The sequence below is a fragment of the Elephas maximus genome, chromosome 3, assembly GCF_024166365.1.
Source record: "Elephas maximus indicus isolate mEleMax1 chromosome 3, mEleMax1 primary haplotype, whole genome shotgun sequence".
In the NCBI taxonomy this organism is placed as follows: Eukaryota; Metazoa; Chordata; class Mammalia; order Proboscidea; family Elephantidae; genus Elephas; species Elephas maximus.
In genome coordinates this window covers 166889390-166914139 of record NC_064821.1, presented here as the reverse complement: position 1 = coordinate 166914139, position 24750 = coordinate 166889390, and the positions used below count along the sequence as shown (strand labels likewise).

The window sequence follows — 24750 nt, the reverse complement described above, 5'->3', positions numbered from 1 at the left end:
ATTTAAATATATTTTCAGTAAAAAAATTATAATTCATATTATCTCCTTTATAAAAGGGAACCAATTAAAAAATTTGTGCTGCTTTTTAAGTAGGTAAAATGTTCAAATCTAGGTATGTTTGGGAAGAACCAACATGAAGGCAACTCACTAATATGTCATCCTAATATTAGATCACAGACTCTACCTTAAAGTTAGAGCATTCATTACTCAAGTACTCACTGAGTTAGAGAAAAAGAAGAAGCTGGGAACATTTGTGTTCTGAGTGCTTTTTTCATAGGTTACACAGTATGCTATATGAATTTTTTGCACTAAGTGATTTTATAAGAATCATATTTTTTTGATATTATAACATTTTAAAGCTTAGAGTTAATTTAATAAAAAATTCTATGGCTGAAAAAACTGAAATCCAGAGATTCTAGTTAAACATTTTGCCAAGATGAGATAGGGATCTGTCTACCAAAATCTTGCATTGTTTTTTCCTCAGGGATAATATTACCTCCTGGGCAACTGGCTGCCCAGCAATGTTACATTTTCGAGTTTCCTTTGCAATTTAGATATTGACATGTCTCTAAGTTCTCTTAAAGGGAATGTGAGTGGAAGTGATACTGCCACTTCCAGGCCACTGCCACGCCTCCTCTACGATTTTCTTCATCTTCCTGTCAGGTGCACTCTGGTTGTGGCAGGAGCCCAATTTTTACTATGTAAATAAGGGCCATCCTTTTTTAGAGATTAGTCTTTCCTGATGACATGTCCAAAGTAAGCAATATGAAGTTTTGTCATTCTCACTTCTAAGCATCATTCTGGTTTTATTTCTTCCAAGACTGATCTTGTTTGTTCTCCTGGCAGTCCGTTGTATATTCGGTATTCTCCACCAACACCACAATTCAAGTGCATCAGTTCTTCTTCTGTCTTCTTTTTCATTGTCCAACTTTTACACTCAGTTGATTGAAAAGACCACAGCTTGAGTCAGGCTCATCTTAGTCATCAGAGTGACATCTTTGCTTTTTAGAACTTTAATGGGGTTTTTTGCAGCAGAAAAAAATTCAAGTTGTGTGAGATTTCGTCCTACTTGGATCAACAATGAGGATCCCTGATGACGCAGTGGTTAAGCACTCAGCTGTTAACCAAAAAGTCGGCAGTTTGAGCCCACCAGCCACTCCAGGAGAGAAAGATGTGACAGCCTGCCTCTGTAAAGACTGCAGCCTCGGAAACCCTGTAGGGGGCAGTTCTACTCTGCCCTATAGGGTTGCTTTGAGTTGGAATTGGCTCAACAGCAACAGATTTACAGGATCAACAATCAACGCCCATGGAAGCAGCAGTCAAGAAGTCAAATGAGGTATTGCATTGGGCAAATATACTGCAAAAGACCTTAATAATTTGATTACCTAGCTTTATTTTCCATGTATGTTAGGCAAGTCAGGCCTATGTGAGATGTTAAGAGGTAGTTGAGGTCAGATTGCATGGAAAAGAAATGTAATGACCTATGCATGCAACTTTAAATCATATTTAAATTTGCATTTCTTATACTGTAAATGAGTAATTTAGATAGATTTTTTTTTTTAACTGCTGGAAAATGACACACATACCAAAATTCAGAAGGGAGCTGGAGTTACTTGACTGAACAGATTCTGCCGGTTTGCTTGGTGGGGAGGAGTTACAGATACCTAGAATCAAAAGAAAAAAACTTGAGGGGAAGAATGAAGACAGGCTCAGATTACCATTGATCAGATCACATAATTATTGACATTAAACATTTCCTCCAGAGTAATTAATACCCCCAAATAAATACATCACTGTTAAATGTAACAAAATATAAATTAAAAAAGGCTTGAAACTTTATAATCTCATTTTTTTTTAATGGTTTCTTTTCTTTGCAAATAGGTTATATAATAAAGCCTAACACCAAAGAGACTTGCCAAAGGATTCAGGAATAAGATCCGTGATATCATGAGTCAACTTATTTTGGGATTCACATTTTGCTTTTGGACTACATTCTATTTTGCACTCTGACCACTCTTAATACACTTCTAAACCATTTGTTCTCCACATTCATTCATCTATGGGTTCATGAAGATTTTTCTTACTCCTGGAATATCTTTCTTCACTCTACTTTCCAGCCTACACTTCTCCCATTACAGATGGTTCTGAGTTAGGCCCATAATCTCTCAGAAGCATTGTTCTATTGTTTTGTTTTGCTATTTTAGCTGGTTATACGTAGGCTTAAAGATTTTTTTTTTCTTCTCAGCACTTTAATATACTCATATATCAGTTTCTGCCCAATTCTGAAAATAATACATTGAGAACTTGGTCCACATTTTGCATGTGCAGTGAAAACAGATAATTTCACATTTGTATAAGCTTTCTAAGAACAGCAGGTAAATGGGGAAAAATTATTAAATATTTTCATTTTAGATTTTTAACACTTTCAAATGCAGATGAGGAGTACATACATGTTTGTGCATTGTGTGTATGTTGTATGCATAACCAAGCACACATAGACTCCTGGTGCTAGGATTCTAGAAACTCACTCCTCTACCTTCCTGGAGTGACTAGAGCACATAGTGAATTTCAATCAGATTCAATTAAAGTATGTATTTATTGAATATCTAGTATGTACCAAGCATTGGGCTAGGCTTTGAAGATCCCACTGCCATCAAGTAGATTTTGTTTTATAGTGACCCTATAGGGCAGAGTAGAACTGTCCTATAGGGTTTCCAAGGCTGTAAATTATAGAAGGAGACTGCCACATCTTTCTCCCGTGAGTGACTGGTGGGTTTGAACCACCAATCTTTTGGTTAGCAGCCAAGCACTTTAACCACTGTACCACCAGAGCGCCACACATTGAAGACAGAGACATGAATAAGAAGTGGGTAAAAGTGAAAAAGTTCAGGAGATATCAATCATTTCTATATTACATTTCTCTCAGGGGCGGAAAAATTGCCCATCAATGGAATATTGGCTTTTGTACAAAAGGAGGCAAAGATTCAGCACATATATAGCAGAGGAAACTGCTGTTTTGCATATTGGCTTGTCATAGATACTTTTATTTGCCCAGCATGTAATAGAGCTTGAATTTTCCTCTAGGAAGCCACTCCTCCACAAATCTCAGTTTCTATGCTTCCAGTGGAGCGGATTTTACCCTAAGATCAAGGAGCTGACCTATTAGGGCTGATTTTTAGTTGGTACATTGACATGGTTCTATCTCTTGTTTAGGACTGACATTAACAATTCTTAAGTATGAGATATAGCACTGTCCTGCTTAATCAGAGCTTTGAATACACTGGCAATAAATTAGTCCAGGGATGGGCAAATGAACCAAGCCAACACAACCAGACCCAGTCAGTGCTAGTCATGGGACTTTTGCTTGAGCAACCAGGAAAGAGTTAATTTTTTTCCATTATAAGACTGAAACTACATGGGAAAAACCTGCGTGTGAATGAACCAACACAGTGCAACAAAGCCAAGAGATATGGAATGAGAAATTAGGTCCTGATGACATCATTCAAACCCTTGATTACAAACCAACAAATTCCCCTTTACTATTTAAGCCATTTTATGTTTTCTCCAAGAGCGGGCATTGTGACTGATTACTACTTGTGTTACCCTATAATTCATCCTCCACAGAGCAGCCAGAGTATGATCTATGACTTCCCATTGCATTTAGAATAAACTGTAAACTGCTTAACGTGACCTATAAGTATCTAACTCCTTCCTCTCCCCTTCCCCCCATCTTTTCAGTCTCACCTTACTCCTCTCTACTCTTTACTTACTACCCTGCAGCTACAGTGACTTCCTTTGAATTCCTATAACATACTGTTATGGTTTGAATTGTGTCCCCAAAAAATAGGTATTGTAAATCCTAACCTTATACCTTTGGTTATAGTCCCATTGGGAACTGGTTGCCTTTGTTATGTTAATGAGAAAGAACTAGCATACTCTTTGTTATGTTAATGAGAAAGAACTAGTGTACGGTGTGTTTTAAGTCAATCTCTTTTGAGATATAAAAGAGATTAAACAAGCAAGCTAGCAAACGGAAATGGAAGAAGAGAGCCACCATGAAGATTGCCCAGGAGCAGAAGCTCAAAAGGGACAAGGACCTTCTCAAAAACTGATAGAGAAAGCCTTCTCCTAGAGCCGGCACCCTGAATTCGGACTTCTAGCTCCTAACTGTGAGAAAAAAATTTGTTTGTTAAAGCCACCCACTTGTGATATTTCTGTTATAGCAACACTAGATAACTAAGGCATATACCAAACTCTCACATCTCAGAGCTTTTGTATCTGGAGTGCTCTTCTCCCCATTCTTTGCCTAGCTGGCTCACCTTTCATGCCTCAGAATTGTCACTTCCTTAGAGAGGGCTTCCTGAACCACTAAAGAGGGTTCTCTTTGTTATTTTCTCTCATAATTACCCTCTTGATTTCCTTGATAGCATTTATCACAATGCATTATTATGTATATATTTGTGAATTTACTTGTTAATGTCTGAATGTCTTCCTAGGCTTAAGTTCCACAAAGTCAGGGCCCATGTCCTGTTCATTATCATATACCCAGTGCCTTGCAGAATACCTGATGCATAGAAGGCACTCAATGAATATTTATTGAATGAATTAATGACATTAGGTAGGCCTAGATGCTAGTGTAAATAACAGATGAAGAATCCTAATTTCTTAAAAAGTGAGGCGACTTTATCTACAGACCAAGTTAAGGCAATACAGGCTAAAAGGAGGAGTCCTAAGTGGCACAAACAGTTAAGCACTAGAGTACTGGCCAAAAGGTTGGTGGTTCGAACCCATCCAGAGGTACCTTGGAAGATAGGCCTGGCCACCTGCTTCCAAAGGCCAGAGCCTTGAAAACTCTATGGAGCAGTTCAAGTCTGCACACATGGGGTCACCAGAAGTCAGAATCGACTCAATGGTAACTAACGACAACAGGCTGAAAGAACGTCCAGAGTTATGGAGCCATGAGCAGAAGACGCATACACAAGCATAGGCATATCCAGGTCAATTTGTTTTGGGGGGCCAGTTCTTCATTTAAGGGCAAAAGATCAAAGAATCAAGGAGGCTGAGAAATGGAAGTACAGCACTGCCTAGATCCAGAAAATAACCTGGGGGCTCTTATCTAGAGATAAGATTGGAAGTCTCTGAGAGTCCAACCATATCTCGAAGCTGTGCCAACCTAAGTCTACCTGAAATTTCTTTATCTTTCTTTCAACTCGAGGGCAGTGGGGTTTTTGTGGGTGGGTTCTTAAATATCCTCAAGACAGAGTTGGAGCTAGGGAAAGAAAACTAGGTGTTTCATAAGCTAAACTGGGCAAACCAATCTTCCGTTTGCTAGTCAAGTCACTCATTTTGTTGTTGTTCGTTTTTGGCTGTTTTATTTCCCATGTTTCTTACTGTAATTTCCTTTTAAAATACTTGAATTCTCTTTTGACCCACCTTAGGGGAAAGGACATATTTTCCAATCATACTTTATCATGATAAGTAAGGAATTATTACATTTCAGAGATCAGGTGTGATGGCGGACTAGCTCAAGAATCTGGAGTTTATGGATAGAAAGAAAGAGTGAAAATACAGAAGAAAAGAGTAAGATTCATCTGTAAACCTTCTTACTTAGGCTATACCTTAAATCAAGTTTTCTCAGTGCTCTTTGTCCTTCCCTATATACCAAAACCCAAACCCATTGCCATCAAATAATTCTGACTCATAGTGACCTATGGGTTTCCAAGGAGCATTATAGGGTTTCCAAGGAGCCCTACAGGACTTCCAAGGAGCGGCTGGTAGATTTGAACTGCCTACCTTTTGGTTAGCAGCTGAGCTCTTAACCACTGCACCCGGTATAATACCAAATACCTTATTGATCCTTCATGATTAGCCAAATGGATCAAATTTGTGAAAAGTATACCACTGTGTTTTATGTGCTTTGTGGTTGTAAATAAGGATTTCTAAGATAATCAGTTTCCCACAGTTCGAGAAGTCTATGGCTTTTATTTTCGTTACAATATAGCAAAGATAGTAAGCAACAGACTTTTATTGCTAATAATATACTTGGTACAAATTGAAACATGTCAATGCTTTGCTTATTTCATAAAATCAGCACATTTGTTTCACAGTATGCTTTGCTCTGACTGTTTTCAAAGAAAATACATCTGAGGTTAGACTGTTGGGAATTTTGAATGACAGCATTTTAGGATGGGTAGAAATTGTCAGACATCTTACTGATTATTATTCCTGTCTATTAAACAAAAAACTTTCCCTCCCCTTACTCCCTGCCCAATATTAACATCATGGAGCCCAGCAAACTACATGGCCTTAGGGAGTCTCTGTTAAGGAATAATACTACTGATTTTTTCACAGGACAGTTATATAAGGAAAAACTACATAATTATGAAAATGGCATATATATTCTAAAAAATAAGTATGAAAAACTTACTTTTTTTCATATTCCGTAAAATTTTCAAACTCTACAAAAATGAAGAAGAAAATGTTAGTTTTTCATATGAAATCCAAAATACTTTCATGAAGTAGACATATAGATCTCAGCCAAAAAGATTAGCTTCCTAAAATAGCCATGAAAATGAAGAAATTTTCTTATCTTGCAATTTTTAGTTCAATGAAAAGTCTCTCCTTGATCTTATCTTGTTATTTTTCCCCACCCCCAAATTTTACATACTTAGAAATAGAGCTATCAGAATATCAGGGGGAAGAATTAAGTTCCTACTTCCCTTTTTTATTATGACCATTCCAGAACCCACAAGAACTTCTAAAGATAGCTGTGATACATAGCCATTCCCATTCTAGCCAAAAATTTCTACCAATCATACTCAGTACTCAGTTTACTAAGACCAGCTTCCATACAGTTAGCCATGATACTTTCTTCTCCCTTCTTTTAGCAAACCCACGTCCTCTGCCTCCTTTATGGTGGAGTCTCAAACTTCTCTCTTTCAGAAACCTATCCTAATTTCTTCTTTATTCAGCATTTCCTCAACATGTATGTTTTTAATCTGTTCCATTAGTGTTTTATTCTCCTTGATAACTCACATGATGTTTGCCATATAGGTATTCTGTTCCACCAGATTAACTATAGTCTTTTCCAGGGCAGGTAGATGTCCTCCAGGACATTTCTGTCTTCCTAACATCTAACAGAAATGTGCTCTTCGATATAGTAGATGGAGCCCTGGTAGTGCAGTGGTTAAGAGTTTGGCTACTAACCAAAAGGTTGGCAGTTTGAATCCACCAGCCACTCCTTGGAAACCCTATGGGGCAGTTCTACTCTGTCTTATGGGGTCATTATATATAGAGAGAGAGAGAGAGGGTAGATATTGAATAAATTCTTCTTTTGAAAAATTTTATTTACATTTTTCAAACTTTAAAATTCAAAGTCAGAAAGGATAAAAGGGAATATAGTTAAATTTAACCCTCGCGTCCATGTTCCCCATCTCTCCAGTTTCGAACCTGCCCCTGTAGGTAACTGCTGCTGTTAGTTTCTTATTCTCCCAGAGTCGATTATAAATATATAAGTAAGTAGAAAATGTATATTTCCCTCTTAAGTAAAAGTCAATAAATTATATATAAAGACGTCAAGACTCCTCATTTTATTTTCAGCTCTATAGTATTCCATGATATGGATGTGCCATGATTTATGATTTAACGAGTTCCTCTGATGATTAACGTTTGTGTTGTTGCCAGTCATCTGCCCTTACAGATAATGCTGCAGTGTGTACCCTGGTAGCCTATTTGCAGGATAGATTCCTAGAAGTGAAGCCGTTGGGTCAAAGGATATGTGCATTTGTAATCCTGAAAAACAAAACCAAACCAAACCCAGGGCCGTTGCGTCGATTCCGACTCCTAGCGACATTGTAGGACAGAGTAGAACTGCCCCAGAGAGTTTCCAAGGAGCACCTGGTGGATTTGAACTGCCAGCCTCTTGGTTAGCAGCTGTAGCACTTAACCACTACCCCACCAGGGTTTACTGTGCTGAATTGTCCTTTATAGAAGCTGTATTGCTTGACACCCCCACCGACAATGTAGGAGTGTGTAATGGAATGTATGATCAATCTTTTGGCATTTGTCAGTCTGATAAATGAAAAACAGTATGTTCTATGGTTTTAGTTTGCATTTCTCTTATTATGAGTGAAATTGAACATATCAAATGCTTAAAGGCTAGAAGATGTGCGTTTATTTTTCTTTGAACTATCTGATCCTGTATTTTGCCCATTTTTCTTTTAGGGTTATTCTGTGAATTTCTAGAACTTCTTTATATGCTAGAGAAATAACCTCTTTGCTTATGATGCCAGTTGTAAATACTTTTCTCCAATTCGTTCTTTACTTTTTGATTTTTAAGGTAATTTTTGGGGGGGGCCATGCAGAATTTACTATTACAGTAATTTAACTAAAGTCCTATAAATCTTTTTTTCTTATAGCTTCTGGATTTTGAGTCATCATTATAAGTCACTCCCACTCCCAAGTTATAAAGGAATCTTCCAAGTTTTTTTTTTTTTAAGTACTTCTATTTTTTTGTGTTCTTGTTTTTTTTAATTTAAATATTTTATCCATCTAGAATTGATTCTGGTGTAGGTGTGAGATATGGATCCCACTTTAGTTTTTGGCCCACCCCCCCCCCAGGTGATTATCCAGTTGATACAATATCAGTTATTAAAATGTTCATCTTTTTCCCACAGATTTGAGATGCCATCTTCATCATATACTGAATTCCTAAAAATATTTGGGTCACTTTTCTATACTTTTTGTTCTGTTCTGTTGGTATGTGATTATTTTCATGTACCAGTAACATATATCACTTTAATTACTGAGGCTTTACAGTGTTTTTCATTGCCCTTTTTTTTCTTTTTTCCTTTAGTTTTCTGGCTATTCCTGCTCCTTTTTTTTCCCCCCATATGAATTCTGGACTAGTTTGTCTAGTTCTAGGAGAAAAAAGTTAGTATGTTTATTTGGTATGTTTTAAATGTATAAATTAATCTTCGTGAGAAATAAACTCTTAATGAAGTTGTATTTTCTTCTTCTTTTTGGTTTCATTCTATTAATTTTGATTACTATAAGACCACCAATCTATTGCGAATATAATTCATCTAATTTTCTATCATGGTGATACGGGAGGAAAACCTTCAGTACTGGAAAGACTCTGGCATGTTTTCTAAAACTCCAATCTTCTTTACCCTACTCCTTGTGAAACTTTTCCCAGGAGTCTTCAATATCTGTTTTGAAGATGTTGAATTTCCTATGGTGTCAGGACAGGTAGTAGAATAAGATTCTACAGATTGGGCCTGCATACCTACAAAACAGACAAGGAAATAAAGAAAAGAAAAAGTGTTTTGTTGCATAGTTCCTTAAGCATTCAAGTTATATAGGTATATGTTCAGTAATTCTTAGCTTGGCCTTTTTAGACATTATATTTACTATACATTATGGATTTTTTAATGTATTCTTTTCACCTTAATCATTCTTTATATCTTTTTCATTTAGATCCTACTTTATTATTAACCTTTAATGTCCTCATTTTTTAATGTTCTCATCCTTATAACTTTTTTTTTGAGAGACAGTACTGCTACTTACAGTCTTCATCAGCAAGAAGGAAGGACTCTTGGGTTCTTTCTGGGAGTGGAGGTGGTGGGGAAGAAGAATGATCTCGATGTAGATCTATGATAAGAAGAATATATACAGTAAAGCAAAGAAATCCATCAGTTAGAATTCATAAGTCAAGACCCCTTTTAGCTTTGGAGCACTTTTCCAACTCTTCAGTATTAGTCTAAACCAAACCAAAAAACCAAACCTATTACCATTGAGTCAATTCCGACTCATAGCAACCCTATAAGACAATGACTAGTACCTCAAGAACTTTGTTCTTCTAGTTCTTTAGCCAACGAGCCTTTGATTCATCAAAAACTCACACCTCACCTACAAAAGTATTCTTCCAAAGAATTTGAACCTAAATTTAATCACACTTCTAGATCTAACTACCTTTGTATAGGAAATTCTGCAGGTAGAAGAACATGTTAAATAAAACCATGGGGAATACAATCAGCCAAACCCAGAATGTTAGCAGTCTTTAGGACAAATGACCCACTTTCTTGGACAAATAAACGGTGTGAGAAAATATAAAAAGTAAAGAGAACTGTTTTAAAAGATTTAAAAAATATATAAACTAAATGAAGTGTATAGACTGAATCCAGATTCAAATAAGCCCAACTATAAAAAGATTTTTTTTTAGATAATTAGAAAAAATTCAACACAATCTGGATATTAGATAATAAACAAAATTTTTAAAGAGATTTTATTTGAAATATCTTATAAGGGTTATACATCAAGGAGCAGCATTCTGGAACCCTGTCCTCACCTTGCCCTTGACAAAACAAAACTAGCTTGGGAAAACCAAAAATAAATCAATAAATAGTGGAAGTTGTTCTGGAAACCTTGGTGTCTCCTGAGGTGAATTACTCTAAACTTAATGAGCATTTTTACAGTATAGATTCTTAGAGCTAAATGTCATCTAAAGCCAAAGGAAATTTTATTTTTACCTGAGTTGGGACTACGAAGTTTTACACTCTAAAAAGGAAAAGGAAAAAGTGAGACAAGAATATGTACATAAATCTATTCAAATTCGAAGCAATTAATGACATAGTTGAAATTATATTTCATATACCTATTGAGATAGTAGGAAACCCTGGTGGCGTAGTGGTTAAGTGCTATGGCTGCTAACCAAAGGGTCGGCAGTTTGAATCCACCAGGCACTCCTTGGAAACTCTATGGGGCAGTTCTACTTTGTCCTATAGGGTTGCTATGAGTCGGAATGGACTCAACGGCACTGGGTTTGGTTTTTGGTTTGTTATTGAGATAGTTATAAAATATAGACCCTATTTTTCATAATTCATAAGTGTGCTGAATTATGAAAAATCATCCTTAACTCTTATCAAAAAGCCAAAACCCAAAACTATTGCCGTCAAATCAATTCCGACTTGTAGTGACCCTATAGAACAGAGTAGAATTGCCCCATAGTGTTTCCAAGCAGCAAGCACCTGGTGGATTTGAACTGCCAACCTTTTGGTTAGTAGCCATAGCACTTAACCACTACACCACTAGGGTTTCTTTAACCTTTGCAGGGATTGTTATATCCATTAGTCCTCAATGGATCCCCTCTGAGTTATTTATTTTCTTTCTACTTAGAAAATTTCCCTGAAAATTCAATTAGAGGTTAGTTGTTGAAATTGAATAGTTATTTTACGACATTGGAAAGGGTGTGATTGTCTTTTCTCTTGGAGCTAAGATAAAGATCAATACATGTGTGCATATTATTAACAATAATAATAACAATTATTAGTACATTAAATTGGCAATTTTAAAAGTTAGAAGAATAGTTGCCTACCATACAATTGTAGGCACTTTTAAACGTTTATTTAGTTAATTATTTTTCTGACATCTGAAATTTTAAGATGATTGGTCTGTAAAATATATAGAGATGCATAATAGATTGTTAGAAGTAATAGATTTTTCTTCCAGAAGCAGGAAACATTATTCCAAAAGGTTAATCTTAATAGGCACATCTCTCATTCAAAAAATTACTCCCAAAACCAAACAATATGCAAAAATCCACAATTATAAAAAGGAACACATTATTACAGTTAACGTGATATAGACTACCAAATGACTAATATGAACAAGCTATCCGTTTATGAAACATTTCTTATTTTTGCCTTCACCATCCTTCCAGACTCAAGTGTTTCCTCTTTCGCTAAGTCTTTCCTTGATCACTGCCAACCTGAAGGTATCTCGCACACTCCAAATCTCTTTTTATATTCATATGGCACTGACCATATTTGCCTTTTTATAATAAATATAGACCAAAAAAAAAAAAAAGACTTTTGTACATATCCTCTATCTCCAGTACTAGCCTATAAGTTCAAGGGCAAGAATTGTGTCTTATGCATCTTTTTCTCTCCCACACCCTCCAGCATGTTATCTTATAAGTAGTAATATCTGCTTAATATTTATTGAATGATAGGTGCTAAAATAAAATAGTCAGTTGAATCCAAATTAATAGAGTCAGAAAACAAGTGACTGACCTTGGTTGGTCTAAGTCTCACAGAGTCATCAAATTTCTTAAATTCAGATGTTCCACTCCATTCCAGTGATGTCCCTGTTTTTACCTTCACGACTGAAGATAGGGGCCTGGGAGCACTCGGTGGGATGTCTCCTGGAAAAAAGTAAATATAGGCCAATTCCTAGAAGCACTATTATTTTAGAGCAGAAATGTTACTCAGTAGTCACACATAGAACACTGAAGGGACCTGTGATTTCATCTGGTTCATCCACACTTAACTGTACTCACCGGCTTCCTCAACCACAATAAAAGATTCAGGTGTCCGTTCGGGCAGTGGAGGGGGGACTTCATCATCTGTCTTCGGAGAAGTTGCTATCCAGAAGGTCAAGAGATAGAAGCACAATGTTTAATTAGAACAATCCAAAGAAAATTCCTACATCCTAATCTTGGTTAAATTCCTTAAAGCACTGTTAATATTTAAGCTGGTACCTGTTCACTCAAGGAAAAAACAAATCCTCTAATCTTACGTTGCAAACCCAGGAGATTTTTGCTTATTCTTCAAAATGTATTATTACGTTCAAAAGCCAGGAAGTATTTTCACTGAGTCAGTGAGTATATTACGATGCACCTTGACATGGCAAAGATTCAGTTACATAGTAAATGAACTCATGAACATTTTAGCATCTGTCCTTCATTCCACACAGAAGCCAAGGATATGGATGCTTTTCCTTTTCACTGAACAATGGTATGACTGGGTTTTCTTTATTTTCACAGAAATGTTACAAAATTTTTATAGAAAATGGTTTTTTAAATGCTGTTGTAAGAAACTGCCACCAGATGGCACACATATCAGTGTTGCTATAATCCTTGAAGATAAGGATTTGTTTTTTAATTATGTTGGTGCTGAGAGAAGCCTAAGGTATTATGGGCGCCTAGAAAAAGAAAATACCTTTAAATTCAAAAACAAGGTCAAAGAATATAAAATAATCTAATCAAAGGAAGAACTTCCTAAATCCAGATAAAATATTTTTGCAACAAAGCTACAAATGAAAGCTCTGCACATGTGTCTATTAAGAAACTCTGTACAGACCTACATCATCCTGAGACCAGAAGAACTAGTTGGAGCCCGGCCACAATCGATGACTGCCCTGACAGGGAACACAACAGAGAACTCCTGAGGGAGCAGGAGATCAGTGGGATGCAGACCCCAAATTCTCATAAAAAGACCATACTTAATGGTCTGACTGAGACTAGAGGAATCCCGGCGGCCATGGTCCCCAGACCTTCTGTTGGCACAGGACAGGAACCATCCCTGAAGACAACTCATCAGACATGAAAGGGACTGGACAGTGGGTGGGAGAGAGATGCTGATGAAGAGTCAGCTAATTATATCAGGTGAACACTTGAGATTGTGTTGGCATGTCCTGTCTGGAGGGGGGATGGGAGGATAGAGAGAGTGGGAAGCTGGCAAAATTGTCACGAAAGGAGAGACTGGAAGGGCTGACTCATTAGGGGGAGAGCAAGTGGGAGTACGGAGTAAGATGTATGTAAACTTATATGTGACAGACTGACTTGATTTGTAAACGTTCACTTGAAGCTCAATAAAAGTTACTAAAAAAAAAAAAAGAAAGAAACTCTGTACAATAAAAACAAAAGTTTTGTCTACTTCCTATCCAGGTAGAATTTTCTTTATAAATTATCTGATGATATACCTGAGAGATTTAAACTTGCTCTTTGCTTTCCCTCACCTTCTTCCACTTTAAACTGTTAAAATCATCTCTAACAGGAAAGTCACTTCTGCTTTCAAATCACCCAGTAAAACAAAACAATGTGTATAGAATGCAAAAATACACAATTATACAAGAGATAAAGTATGAAAGTAAAAACCCATTGCCATCAAGTCGATTCTAACTCATAGTGACCCTGTAGGACAGAGTAGAACTGCCCCCATATGGTTTCCAAGGAACGCCTGGTGGATTCAAACTGCTGACCTTTTGGCTAACAGCCAAACTCTTAACCACTATGCTACCAGGGTTTCCACGAAAGTAAAGGTGTATATAATATAAAAACTCTGCACAGAATGCTGAGCACATATTATTTGTGCCCTGGTGGCACAGTGGTTAAGAGTCCAGATTGCTAACCAGAAGGTTGGCAGTTCAAATCTACCAGCCACTCCTTGTAAACCCTATGGAGCAGATCAACCTGACGGGAACAGACATAGTGCATACAGTAATATAAATTACTGTAAAAAGCAGGAAATTAGATCCTCCTTTTCCAACTCCCACAGGAGAAGAATCCAGTTTTTAGCAGTATGTTCAGTTCAGTATAGCCAAATGATTGTACAAAGAAAATTCTGGGTGGCCCATGTGGTGCTGTTGATCAGATCTTCTTTGCTGTTCTTTTGGAAACTGCTTCTCATTGTGGGTCTACGAATGAGGATTGCTTTCTTTAGAAGCATGCCTGCTGGTATATTTCCTGTACCAGATCTAACTGCTCACTACTGTCTGTTTTATGGAATACTGCATGTTTGATACTGCTATTTTCAACTTTTTCACATCATTAAAGCCTTCCTGAAATTAGTTTATTTGAGGAGGAGGAAGAGCAAGAGGACAAGAAGAAAGAGGAGGGAGATGGGGAGGAGAAACCAAATATTCTATAGAAATGAAGTGAAATCTAAAATGGCATACAAACTTTTAAAAATAACTTACCCATTACTACTGTCTCTTGGTTCAGCGGTGGGGGAAAATTAGTCGGAGAATTCGGTGCTGAAGAATCATGTGAATTGTAATAAGAGAATATGGTTGTAGAGGATGTGGGCAACAAAGAACGAGGAAAAACAGCTCCATCCTGCTTCTCAGGTAAATCAAGAGACATCTTAGAACCAGCACTACCTGGAGGCAATGGTGAAAAATAGGGGTCTTCTGCTAAAGACATGTAAGAATGTACACTAAAATCACTAGGGTCATGCTGCTTTACATTTGAGGCATTACATATTTGGTGCTTAGGGTCACGTGGCAGTGAATAATTCAGTTCTGCTGAAGAAGCATGCATCAGTTTTTGAGCCTGCAACTCCACAAAACATGAATTGTGCAGTTGAGATTCCAAATAAGAAAAATCTTCCTTGATGTCCAACTCCTTTGTTTCTCTCTGCTGTATCAGTTCAAAGGGAGTTGATTTGGTCCGTGTTATTGGCTGCTTTGAATCAAAATGTCTTTGGGCTGCATTTATAGGTTTTGAATTAGGACATGCCCCAAACAAAATGGAGCTCAAGTCCAAACTTTGATGCTTCTGTAGAGGCTCCCCAGCCATTGGAAATGTCTTTGTCTCCCATTTCATAGTTCTGTCGGCATTTTTACAGCCACAGTTTAGCTCCAAAAAGTCAAAAGAAATGCCCTGTTTAGCAGGGTGTAAAACAAACCCTTCCCTTTCACTTATTTCAGAAGTCCTAAAGTCAAAGGAAGAAGTCTCTCCTTTTTCCACCATCGTGCTTTGTTTGTTCTGTTGGTTCATCATTGTTGCTTCTTTTATGGAGCTAAAACAGAAAGAGTAGTGATGATACTATACCCCCAAAGAGGCCTCTTCCAGTATACCTTTCCCAGCATCATAGTAAGTTATAAGCATGAGATTCACCTCTCAGACACAACTAGACAGTATTTAGATAATGTGTAAAATTGTACTCACCTTTTTGGTAAGCTAAGAGGATAAGGGTCTGCTTCTAGAGTGGAATTTTGCTCAGGAACTGAATACTTTGCTTGAATCTTCAAGAGAAGTAGAGATTGGTTTTTAGCAATGTCAAATGAGATGTTTGGGAAGATAGGGAAAATTTTAACCAAGAAAACTTTTTTAACGGATACATTTGCTCACTTACCTGCTTTTATTCATAAGTCTAAGAAGTAATATTTCAGAAAACAAAGATTTAAAATAATTTATGAAAGGGTTACTTGAGCTTCCAAAATATTGAACCTAGTAAGAATTTATTCACATACTGAGATCAAAAGGATTAGAATGAAGGATTAATAGTGTTATAGAAACTACAGAAGATTTGCTTATAGTGTGATCCATTCAAATACGGTAATTTTAATATGTTCTTGGGGTAACTTTATTCTCAAGGACCCCCTACTTTCAGAAATTTCATTATTTCAACCCTTAACATTAATAGATGCCTTTCGGTCCCTCCACCCATCTCTCTGATTTCATCTTGTTCCATTCACCAGATTCTGCTACATGGGCTTTCTTGTCATTCCTCAAGCATGCCAAACTCATTCCTAATTCAAGGTTTTTACACTTACTGTTGTTCCTTCTGATTAAAAAATTCTTGCTCCAGATTTTGCATGGCTGACTTCTTCTAAGTAATTACATTTCTGCTTAAACATCATCTGCCATAAGGAAACCTTCCCTGACCACTCCATCTAAAACCACACTCTCACACAACTTTCCAGCCACTCTCAATCTCATACACATACCATTGATTGTAAAACAAACAAACAAAATCCTGCTTCCGGAGTTGGTAAAATGTAAACAAAAAAGTCACTGTCAACTGTAAGATACCACCAATTATATGATACATTCTAATTTCAGAAGATGTTAAAATGTAGGAAAACATGCATCTTAAAAAAATAGAATTTTTTTTATTCCATTTGTTTATGATCTATTTTCCTCCACAAAAATGTAAGCTCTAGTTTTCTTGGGTAGTAGGGTGAGAACTTCTCTTGTTTAACACTGTGTCTTCAAGGCTTAAAACAGTGACTGGTATATATATATGAACCAAAAAAATATTTGTTGGATGAATGAACCAGCTGATTAAGATCTAATTTTACTACCTAACTTTTAAATCTTACCATGATCTAACTCTACCCTATCTAAACTTTATTTTCCACTATCTCCCCTGACGTATTGGAGATACTTAATAATAAATTTAATTTTATTAAATTTGCTCTATTTATAAATTTGTTGTTGTTAAGTGCCATCGAGTTGGTTCCAACTCATAGCAACCCTGTGTACTACAGAATGAAGCACTGCGCCATGCTCACAATTGTTGTTATGCTTCAGCCCATTGTTGCATGCACTGTGTCAGTCCATCTTGTTGAGGGTCTTCCTCTTTTTCACTGACCCTATCTATGCTTTACGAAGCATGATATCCTTCTTCAGGGACAGATCCCGCCTGATAACATGTCCAAAGTATGGAAGATTAGTCTCCTCATCCTTGCTTCTAAGGAGCATTCTGGTTGTACTTCTTCCAAGACAGATTTGTTCTTTTGGCAGTCCATGGTATATTCAATATTCTTCGCCAACACCACAATTCAAAGGCGTCAATTCTTCTTTGATCTTTCTTATTCATTGTCCAGCTTTCACATGCATATGATGCGACTGAAAATACCATGGCTTGGGTCAGGCACAACTTAGTCTTCAAGGTGACATCTTTGCTTTTCAACACTTTGAAGAGGTCTTTTGCAGCAGAATTTGCCCAATGCAATGCGTCTTTTGATTTCTTGACTGCTGCTTCCATGGCTGTTGATTGTGGATCCAAGTAAAATGAAATCCTTGAATTCAGTCTTTCTCCTTTTATCATGATGTTGCTTATTGGTCTAGTTGTGAGGATCTTTGTTTTCTTTATGTTGAGGTATAATCCATACTGAAGGCCGTGGTCTTTGATTTTCATAGGTAAGCGCTTCAAGTCGTCTTCATTTTCAGCAAGCAAGGTTGTGTCATCTACATAACACAGGTTATTAATGAGTCTTCCTCCAATCCCAATGCCCCATTCTTCTTCATATACTCCAGCTTCTCAGATTATTTGCTCAGCATACATATTGAATAGGTATGGTGAAAGGATACAACCCTGATGCACACCTTTCCTGACTTTAAACCACGCAGTATCCTCTTGTTCTGTTCAAACAACTGCCTCTTGGTCTATGTACAGGTTCCTCACAAGCACAATTAAGTGTTCTGGAATTCCCATTCTTCACAATGTTATCCATAATTTGTTATGACACATAGAGTCGGATGCCTTTGAAGAGTCAACAAAACACAGGTAAACATCTTTCTAGTATTCTCTGAGCCATCAGACATCAGTAATGATGGTTCCACATCCTCTTCTGAATCCAGCCTGAATTTCTGGCAGTTCCTCGTAGAAATACTGCTGCAGCCCCTTTTGAATGATCTTCAGCAAAATTTTGCTTGCATGTAATATTAATGATATTGTTTGATAATTTCTGCTTTTGGTTAGATCACCTTTTTTGGGAATAGGCATAAATATGGATCTCTTCCGGTCGGCTAGCCAGGTAGCTGTCTTCCAAATTTCCTGGCATAGAAGAGTGAGCACTTCCAGCACTGCATCCATTTGTTGAAACATCTCCATCAATATTCCATCGATTCCTGGAGCCTTGTTTTTTGCCAATGCCTTCAGTGCAGCTTGGACTTCTTCCTTTAGTACTATCGGTTCCTGATCACATGCTACCTCTTGAAATGGTTGAACGTCAACTAATTCTTTTTGGTATAATGACTCTGTATATTCCTTCCATCTTCTTTTGATGTTGCCGGCATTATTTAATATTTTCCCCATAGAATCCTTCACTATTGCAACTCAAGTCTTGAATTTTTTTCTTCAGTTCTTTCAGCTTGAGAAATGCTAGGTGTGTTCTTGCCTTTTAGTTTTCTATCTTCAGCTCTTTGTACATGTCATTATAATACTTTGTCTTCTCAAGCCGCCCTTTGAAATCTTCTGTTCAGTTCTTTTACTTCATCATTTCTTCCTTTCGTTTTAGCTACTGGATGTTCAAGAGCAAGTTTCAGAGTCTCTTCTGACATCCATTTTGGTCTTTTCTTTCTTTCCTCTCTTTTTAATGACCTCTTGCTTTCTTCATATATGATGTCCTTTATGTCATTCCACAACTCCTCTGGTTTCAGTCATTAGTGTTCGATGCATCAAATCTATTCTTGACATGGTCTCTAAATTCAGGTGGGATATATTCAAGGTAGTACTTTGGCTCCCATGGACTTGTTCTAATTTTCTCAGCTTCAGCTTGAATTTGCACACGCGCAATTGATGATCTGTTCCACAGTCAGCCCCTGGCCTTGTTTTGACTGATGATATTGAGCTTTTGCATCATCTCTTTCCACAGATGTAGTCGATTTGATTCCTGTGTATCCCACCTGGTGAGGTCCACATATATAGTCGCCATTTATGTTGTTGAAAAAAGGTATTTGCAATAAAGATGTCACTGGTCTTGCAAAATTCGATCATGCAATCTCCGGCATCACTTCTGTTACCAAGGCCATATTTTCCAACTACCAACCCTGCTTCCTTGTTTCCAACTTTCGCATTCCAACCACCAATAATCAATGCATCCTGATTGCATGTTCGATCAATTTCAGACTGCAGAAGCTGGTAAAAATTTTCAATTTCTTTACCAGTGGCCTTAGTGGTTGGTACTTACATTTGAATAATAGTCCTAGTAACTGGTCTTCCTTGTAAGCATATAGATATTATCCTATCGATGACAACATTATACTTCAGGATAGATCTTGAAATGTTCCTTTTGACAATGAATGCAACGCCATTCCCCTTCAAGTTGTCTTTCCTGGCATAGTAGACCATATGATTGTCCAATTCAAAACGGCCAATACCAGTCCATATCAGCTCACTAATGCCTAGGAGATAGATGTTTATGTGCTCCATTTCATTTTGACAATTTTCTAGATTCACACTTTGTACATACCACATTCTGATTATTAATGGATGTTTGTAGCTGTTTCTTCTCATTTTGAGTTGTGCCACGTCAGTAAATAAAGGTCCCAAAAGCTTTACTCCATCCACATCATTAAGGTCAGCTCTACTTTGAGGAGGTAGCTCTTCCCCAGTCATCGTTTGTGTGCCTTCCAACCTGGAGGGCTCATCTTCCAGCACTATATCAGAAAACATTTAGTGTCCCCTTATTCTGTCCAAACAACTGCCTCTTGATCTATGTACAAGTTCCTCACGAGCACAATTAAGTGTTCTGGAATTCCCATTCTTCACAGTGTTATCCATAGTTTGTTATAATCCACACAGTCGAATGCCTTTGCACAGTCAATAAAACACATGTAAATATCCTTCTGGTATTCTCTGCTTTCAGCCAGGATCCATCTGACATCAGCAATGATATCCTCAGTTCCACGTCCTCTTCAGAAACTGGCCAGAATTTCTGGCAGTTCCCTGTCGATATACTGCTGCAGCCGTTTTTGAATGATCTTCAGCAAAATTTTGCTTGTGTGTGATATTAATGATATTGTTCTATAATTTCCACATTCGGTTGGATCACCTTCCTTGGGAATAGGCATAAATATGGATCTCTTACAGTCAGTTGGCCAGGAAGCTGTCTTCCATGTTTCTTGGGATAGACAAGTGAGCACCTCCAGTGCTGCATCCGTTTGTTGAAACATCTCAATTGATATTCCGTCAATTCCTGGAGCCTTGTTGTTCGTCAATGCCCTCAGTGCAGCTTGGCCTTCTTCCTTCAGTACCATCAGTTCCTGATTATAGGCTACCTCTTGAAATGTTTGAACATCGACTAATTCTTTTTGTTATAATGACTCTGTATATTCCTTCCATCTTCTTTTGATGTATCCTGCATCGTTTAATATTTTCCCCATAGAATCCTTCACTGTTGCAACTTGAGGCTTGAATTTTTTCTTCAGTTCTTTCAGCTTGAGAAACGCCAAGCGTGCTCTTCCCTTTTGGTTTTCTATCTCCAGCTTTTTGCACATGTCATTATAATACTTTACTTTGTTCTGTTCAGTTCTTTTACTTCATCATTTCTTCCTTTTGCTTTAGCTGCTCGACGTTCTTGAGCAAGTTTTAGAGTCTCCTCTGACATCCATCTTGGTCTTTCCTTTCTTTCCTGTCTTTTCAATGACCTCTTGCTTTCTTCATATATGATGTCCTTGATGTCATTCCACAACTTGTTTCATCTTTGGTCACTAGTGTTCAACACATCAAATCTGTTCTTGAGATGGTCTCTAAATTCAGGCAGCATATACTCAAGTTCCAGAACACTTCATTGTGCTCATGAGGAACCTTTACATAGATCAAGAGGCAGTTGTTCAGACAGAACAAGGGGATACTGATTGGTTTAAAGTCAGGAAAGTTGTGCATCAGGGTTGTATTCTTTCACCATACTTATTTAATCTGTATGCTGAACAAATAATAAGAGAAGCTGGACTATATGAAGAAGAATGGGGCATCAGGATTGGAGGAAGACTCATTAACAACCTGTATTATGCAGGTGACACAACCTCGCTTGCTGAAAGTGAAGAGGACTTGAAGCACTTACTAATGAAGATCAAAGACCACAGCCTTCAGTATGGATTACACCTCCACATAAAGAAAACAAAAATCCTCACAACTGGACCAATAAGCAACATCATGATAAACAGAGAAAAGATTGAAGTTGTCAAGGATTTCATTTTACTTGGATCCACAATCAACAGCCATGGAAGCAGCAGTCAAGAAATCAAAAGATGCATTGCATTGGGTAAATCTGCTGCAAAGGACCTCTTCAAAGTGTTGAAGAGCAAAGACGTCACCCTGAAGACTAAGGTGTGCCTGACCCAAGCCATGGTATTTTCAATCGCATCATATGCGTGTGAAAGCTGGACAATGAATAAGGAAGACCAAAGAAGAGTTGATGCCTTTGAATTGTGGTGTCGGCGAAGAATATTGAATATACCATGGACCGCCAAAAGAACGAACAAATCTGTCTTGGAAGAAGTGTGGCCAGAATGCTCCTTATAGTCAAGGATGGCGAGACTGCGTCTTACATACTTTGGACGTGTTGTCAGGAGAGATCAGTCCCTGGAGAAGGACATCATGCTTGGCAGAGTACAGGGTCAGCAGAAAAGAGGAAGACCCTCAACGAGGTGGATTGACACAGTGGCTGCAACAATGAGCTCAAGCATAACAACAATTGTAAGGATGGCACAGGACCAGGCAGTGTTTCGTTCTGTCGTGCATAGGGTCGCTGTAAGTCGGAACCAACTCTACGGCACCTAACAACAACAACCACATACCCAAGGTCATATTTTGGCTCTCATGGACTTGCTCAGATTTTTTTTTAGTTTCAGTTTGATCTTGCATATGAGCAGTTGATGTTCTGTTCCACAGTCAGCCCCTGGCAGCAGTTAAGAAATCAAATGACACATCGCATTGGGCAAATCTACTGCAAAGGATCTCTTTAAAGCGTTGAAAAGTAAAGATGGCACCTTGAAGACTAAAGTGTGCCTGACCCAAGCCATGGTATTTTCAACTGCATCATACACATGTGAAAGCTGGACAATGAATAAGAAAGATCGAAGAAGAATTGACGCCTTTGAATTACAGTGTTGGCAAAGAATATTGGATATACCACGGACTGCCAAAAGAACAAACAAATCTGTCTTGGAAGAAGTAGAGCCAGAATGCTTCTTAGAAGCAAGGATGGTGAGACTGTGTCTTACATACTTCAAACATGATGTCAGGAGGGATCAGCCCCTGGAGAGGGACATCATGCTTGGTAAAGTACAGGGTCAGGGGAAGAGAGGAAGATCCTCAACAAGGTGGATTGACACAGTGGCTGCAACAATGAGCTCAAGCATAACAACGATTGTGAGGATGGCACAGGACTGGGCAGTATTTCGTTCTGTTGTGCATAGGGTCACTATGAGTCAGAACCAACTCAACGGCACCTAACAACGATATATCAGACAATGTTCCGCTGCTATTCAAAAGCTTTTCACTGGCTAATTCTTTTCAGAAGTAGACTGCTGGGCCCTTCTTCCCAGTCTTAGTCTGGAAGCTCAGCTGAAACCGGTCCACCATCGGTGACCCTGCTGGTATCTGAATACCAGTGATATGACTTATAGCAACACAGCAACATGCAAGCCCCCACAGTATGACAAACTGACAGACACATGGGGAATTTATAAATTTAGTACCTAATATTCTTACTGATGAGATAGTTTAGTATTAGGAGAACAGGCTTTACAATCAAACAAATCAGGTTCTGGCTCTTTGTCTTACCAGCTCTGAGACTTGAAGCAAACTACTTAACCACTTTAAGTTTCAGTTTCCTTCTACAAAACGGGGATAATAGTTTTTTAATATAATATACATGTTTTTTAATATAACCGCTTTATAATTCATGCATATAAAGTGTACAATTCAATAGTTTTTAGTATATTCACAGAATTGTGCAACCATCGTCACAATCACCTGCCTTGGTGAATTCATCCTTTTATTATTACATGATGGCTCTATGTCTGTGGTAATTTTCTTTGCTCTGAAGTCTACTTTACCTGATACTAATGTAGCCACTCATGCTTTCCTCTGATGCATATTTGCATGATATACCTTTCGTAAAAAAAAAAAAAAAACTTTCAAACTACCTGTATGTTACATTTGAAGTAAGTTTCTTATAAAGAGCATATAGTTGGGTCATGTTTTTATTCACTCTGCCAATCTGTCTTTTAATTGGTGTGTTTAGACCATGTACATTTAATGTAATTATTGATATATTAGGGCTTAAGACCACCATTTACTTTTTGTTTTCTGTTTGCTCTCCTTCTCATTTCTGTTTTCTTTCTCCTGTGTTTTTTTTAGAATTTTATTTTTATTTTCCTGTAGCACTTTCGAGTGTACCTGTTTGAATATCTTTTTTAAATGGTAGCAATATGTATTATATATACATAATTTATTACAATCTCCTGGTATTGTCGTTTTATCACTCAAATGAAGTATAGAAACCTTACCTCCCTTTATATTCCTTACTCTCCTCTATTTATAACAATTGTCTTATATATTTCTCCTACATATATTTATAATCTCATCAGAAAGTGTTATAATTGTTGCTTCGATTGTCAAACATAACTTGGAAAACTCAAGAGGAGAAGGAAAGCCTATTGTATTTACCCATGTTTTGGCTTTCCACTTCCTTCCTTTTTTTCTTTTCTTCCTCCCTTCTTTTCTTTCTTTCTGATGTTCCAAGGTTTCTTCTTTTATTCATTTTGGTTTGGAAAACTTCCTTTCCCATTCTTTTATAGTGGGTCTGCTAGCAACAAATTCTTAGTTCTCCTTCATCTTCAATCCTGAAGGATATTTTCACAAGGTATAGGATTGTAGATTGACAGTTCTTGTCTTTCAGCACTTGAAAAATGTTGTGCCACTTCCTTCTGGCCTCCTTAGTTTCTGATGAGAAGTTCACTTTATTCTAATGTGGTTTTTTTCCCCCCTATAGTTAACGTGTTGTTTTTTTCTGGCCGCTTTCTAGGGCTTTCCTTTTTCTTTAGTTTCAAAAGTTTAATTAGGATGTATCATCTAGTACGTTTTCAGCCCCACCCTCTTTCTCCTCTCCTTCTGGAACTCGGATGACAGGAATGTTAAATTTTTTTTGTTATAGTCCTATAGGTCCCTGAGACTTATTTATTTTTTTCAGTCTATTTTTTCTGTTCTTCAGATTGGGTAATTTCTATTTGTACTATCTTCTGGTTCACTGATTCTTTCCTCTGTACCCTCTATTCTGTTATTGAGCCCATCTCCTGAGCTTTTGTATTTCAGTTATTGTATTTTTCAGTTCTAAAATTTGCATTTGGTCCTTCTCTATATCTTCTTTTTCTTTGCTGAGACTTAATATTTCTTTGCTGAGGCTTTCTATTTTTTCATTTAAGCCTGTTTGTAATTGCTCATTTAAGCA

General features: G+C 37.4%; 1 protein-coding gene across 2 annotated transcripts in view; it reads right to left on the bottom strand.

Annotated features, from left to right (window-relative positions):
• Nucleotides 1-24750, bottom strand: part of PTPN22 (protein tyrosine phosphatase non-receptor type 22) — a 56121-nt gene that overhangs the window by 7063 nt on the left and 24308 nt on the right. For both annotated transcript variants that reach the window (XM_049880039.1, XM_049880040.1), the window contains 9 exons: nucleotides 15731-15807; nucleotides 14758-15581; nucleotides 12338-12421; nucleotides 12072-12202; nucleotides 10530-10557; nucleotides 9568-9651; nucleotides 9171-9286; nucleotides 6428-6458; nucleotides 1587-1664 (listed from right to left, as the gene is read on the bottom strand). In XM_049880039.1, the coding sequence (XP_049735996.1) occupies nucleotides 1587-1664; nucleotides 6428-6458; nucleotides 9171-9286; nucleotides 9568-9651; nucleotides 10530-10557; nucleotides 12072-12202; nucleotides 12338-12421; nucleotides 14758-15581; nucleotides 15731-15807 (1453 nt within the window). The remainder of the gene's footprint in view (nucleotides 1-1586; nucleotides 1665-6427; nucleotides 6459-9170; nucleotides 9287-9567; nucleotides 9652-10529; nucleotides 10558-12071; nucleotides 12203-12337; nucleotides 12422-14757; nucleotides 15582-15730; nucleotides 15808-24750) is intronic.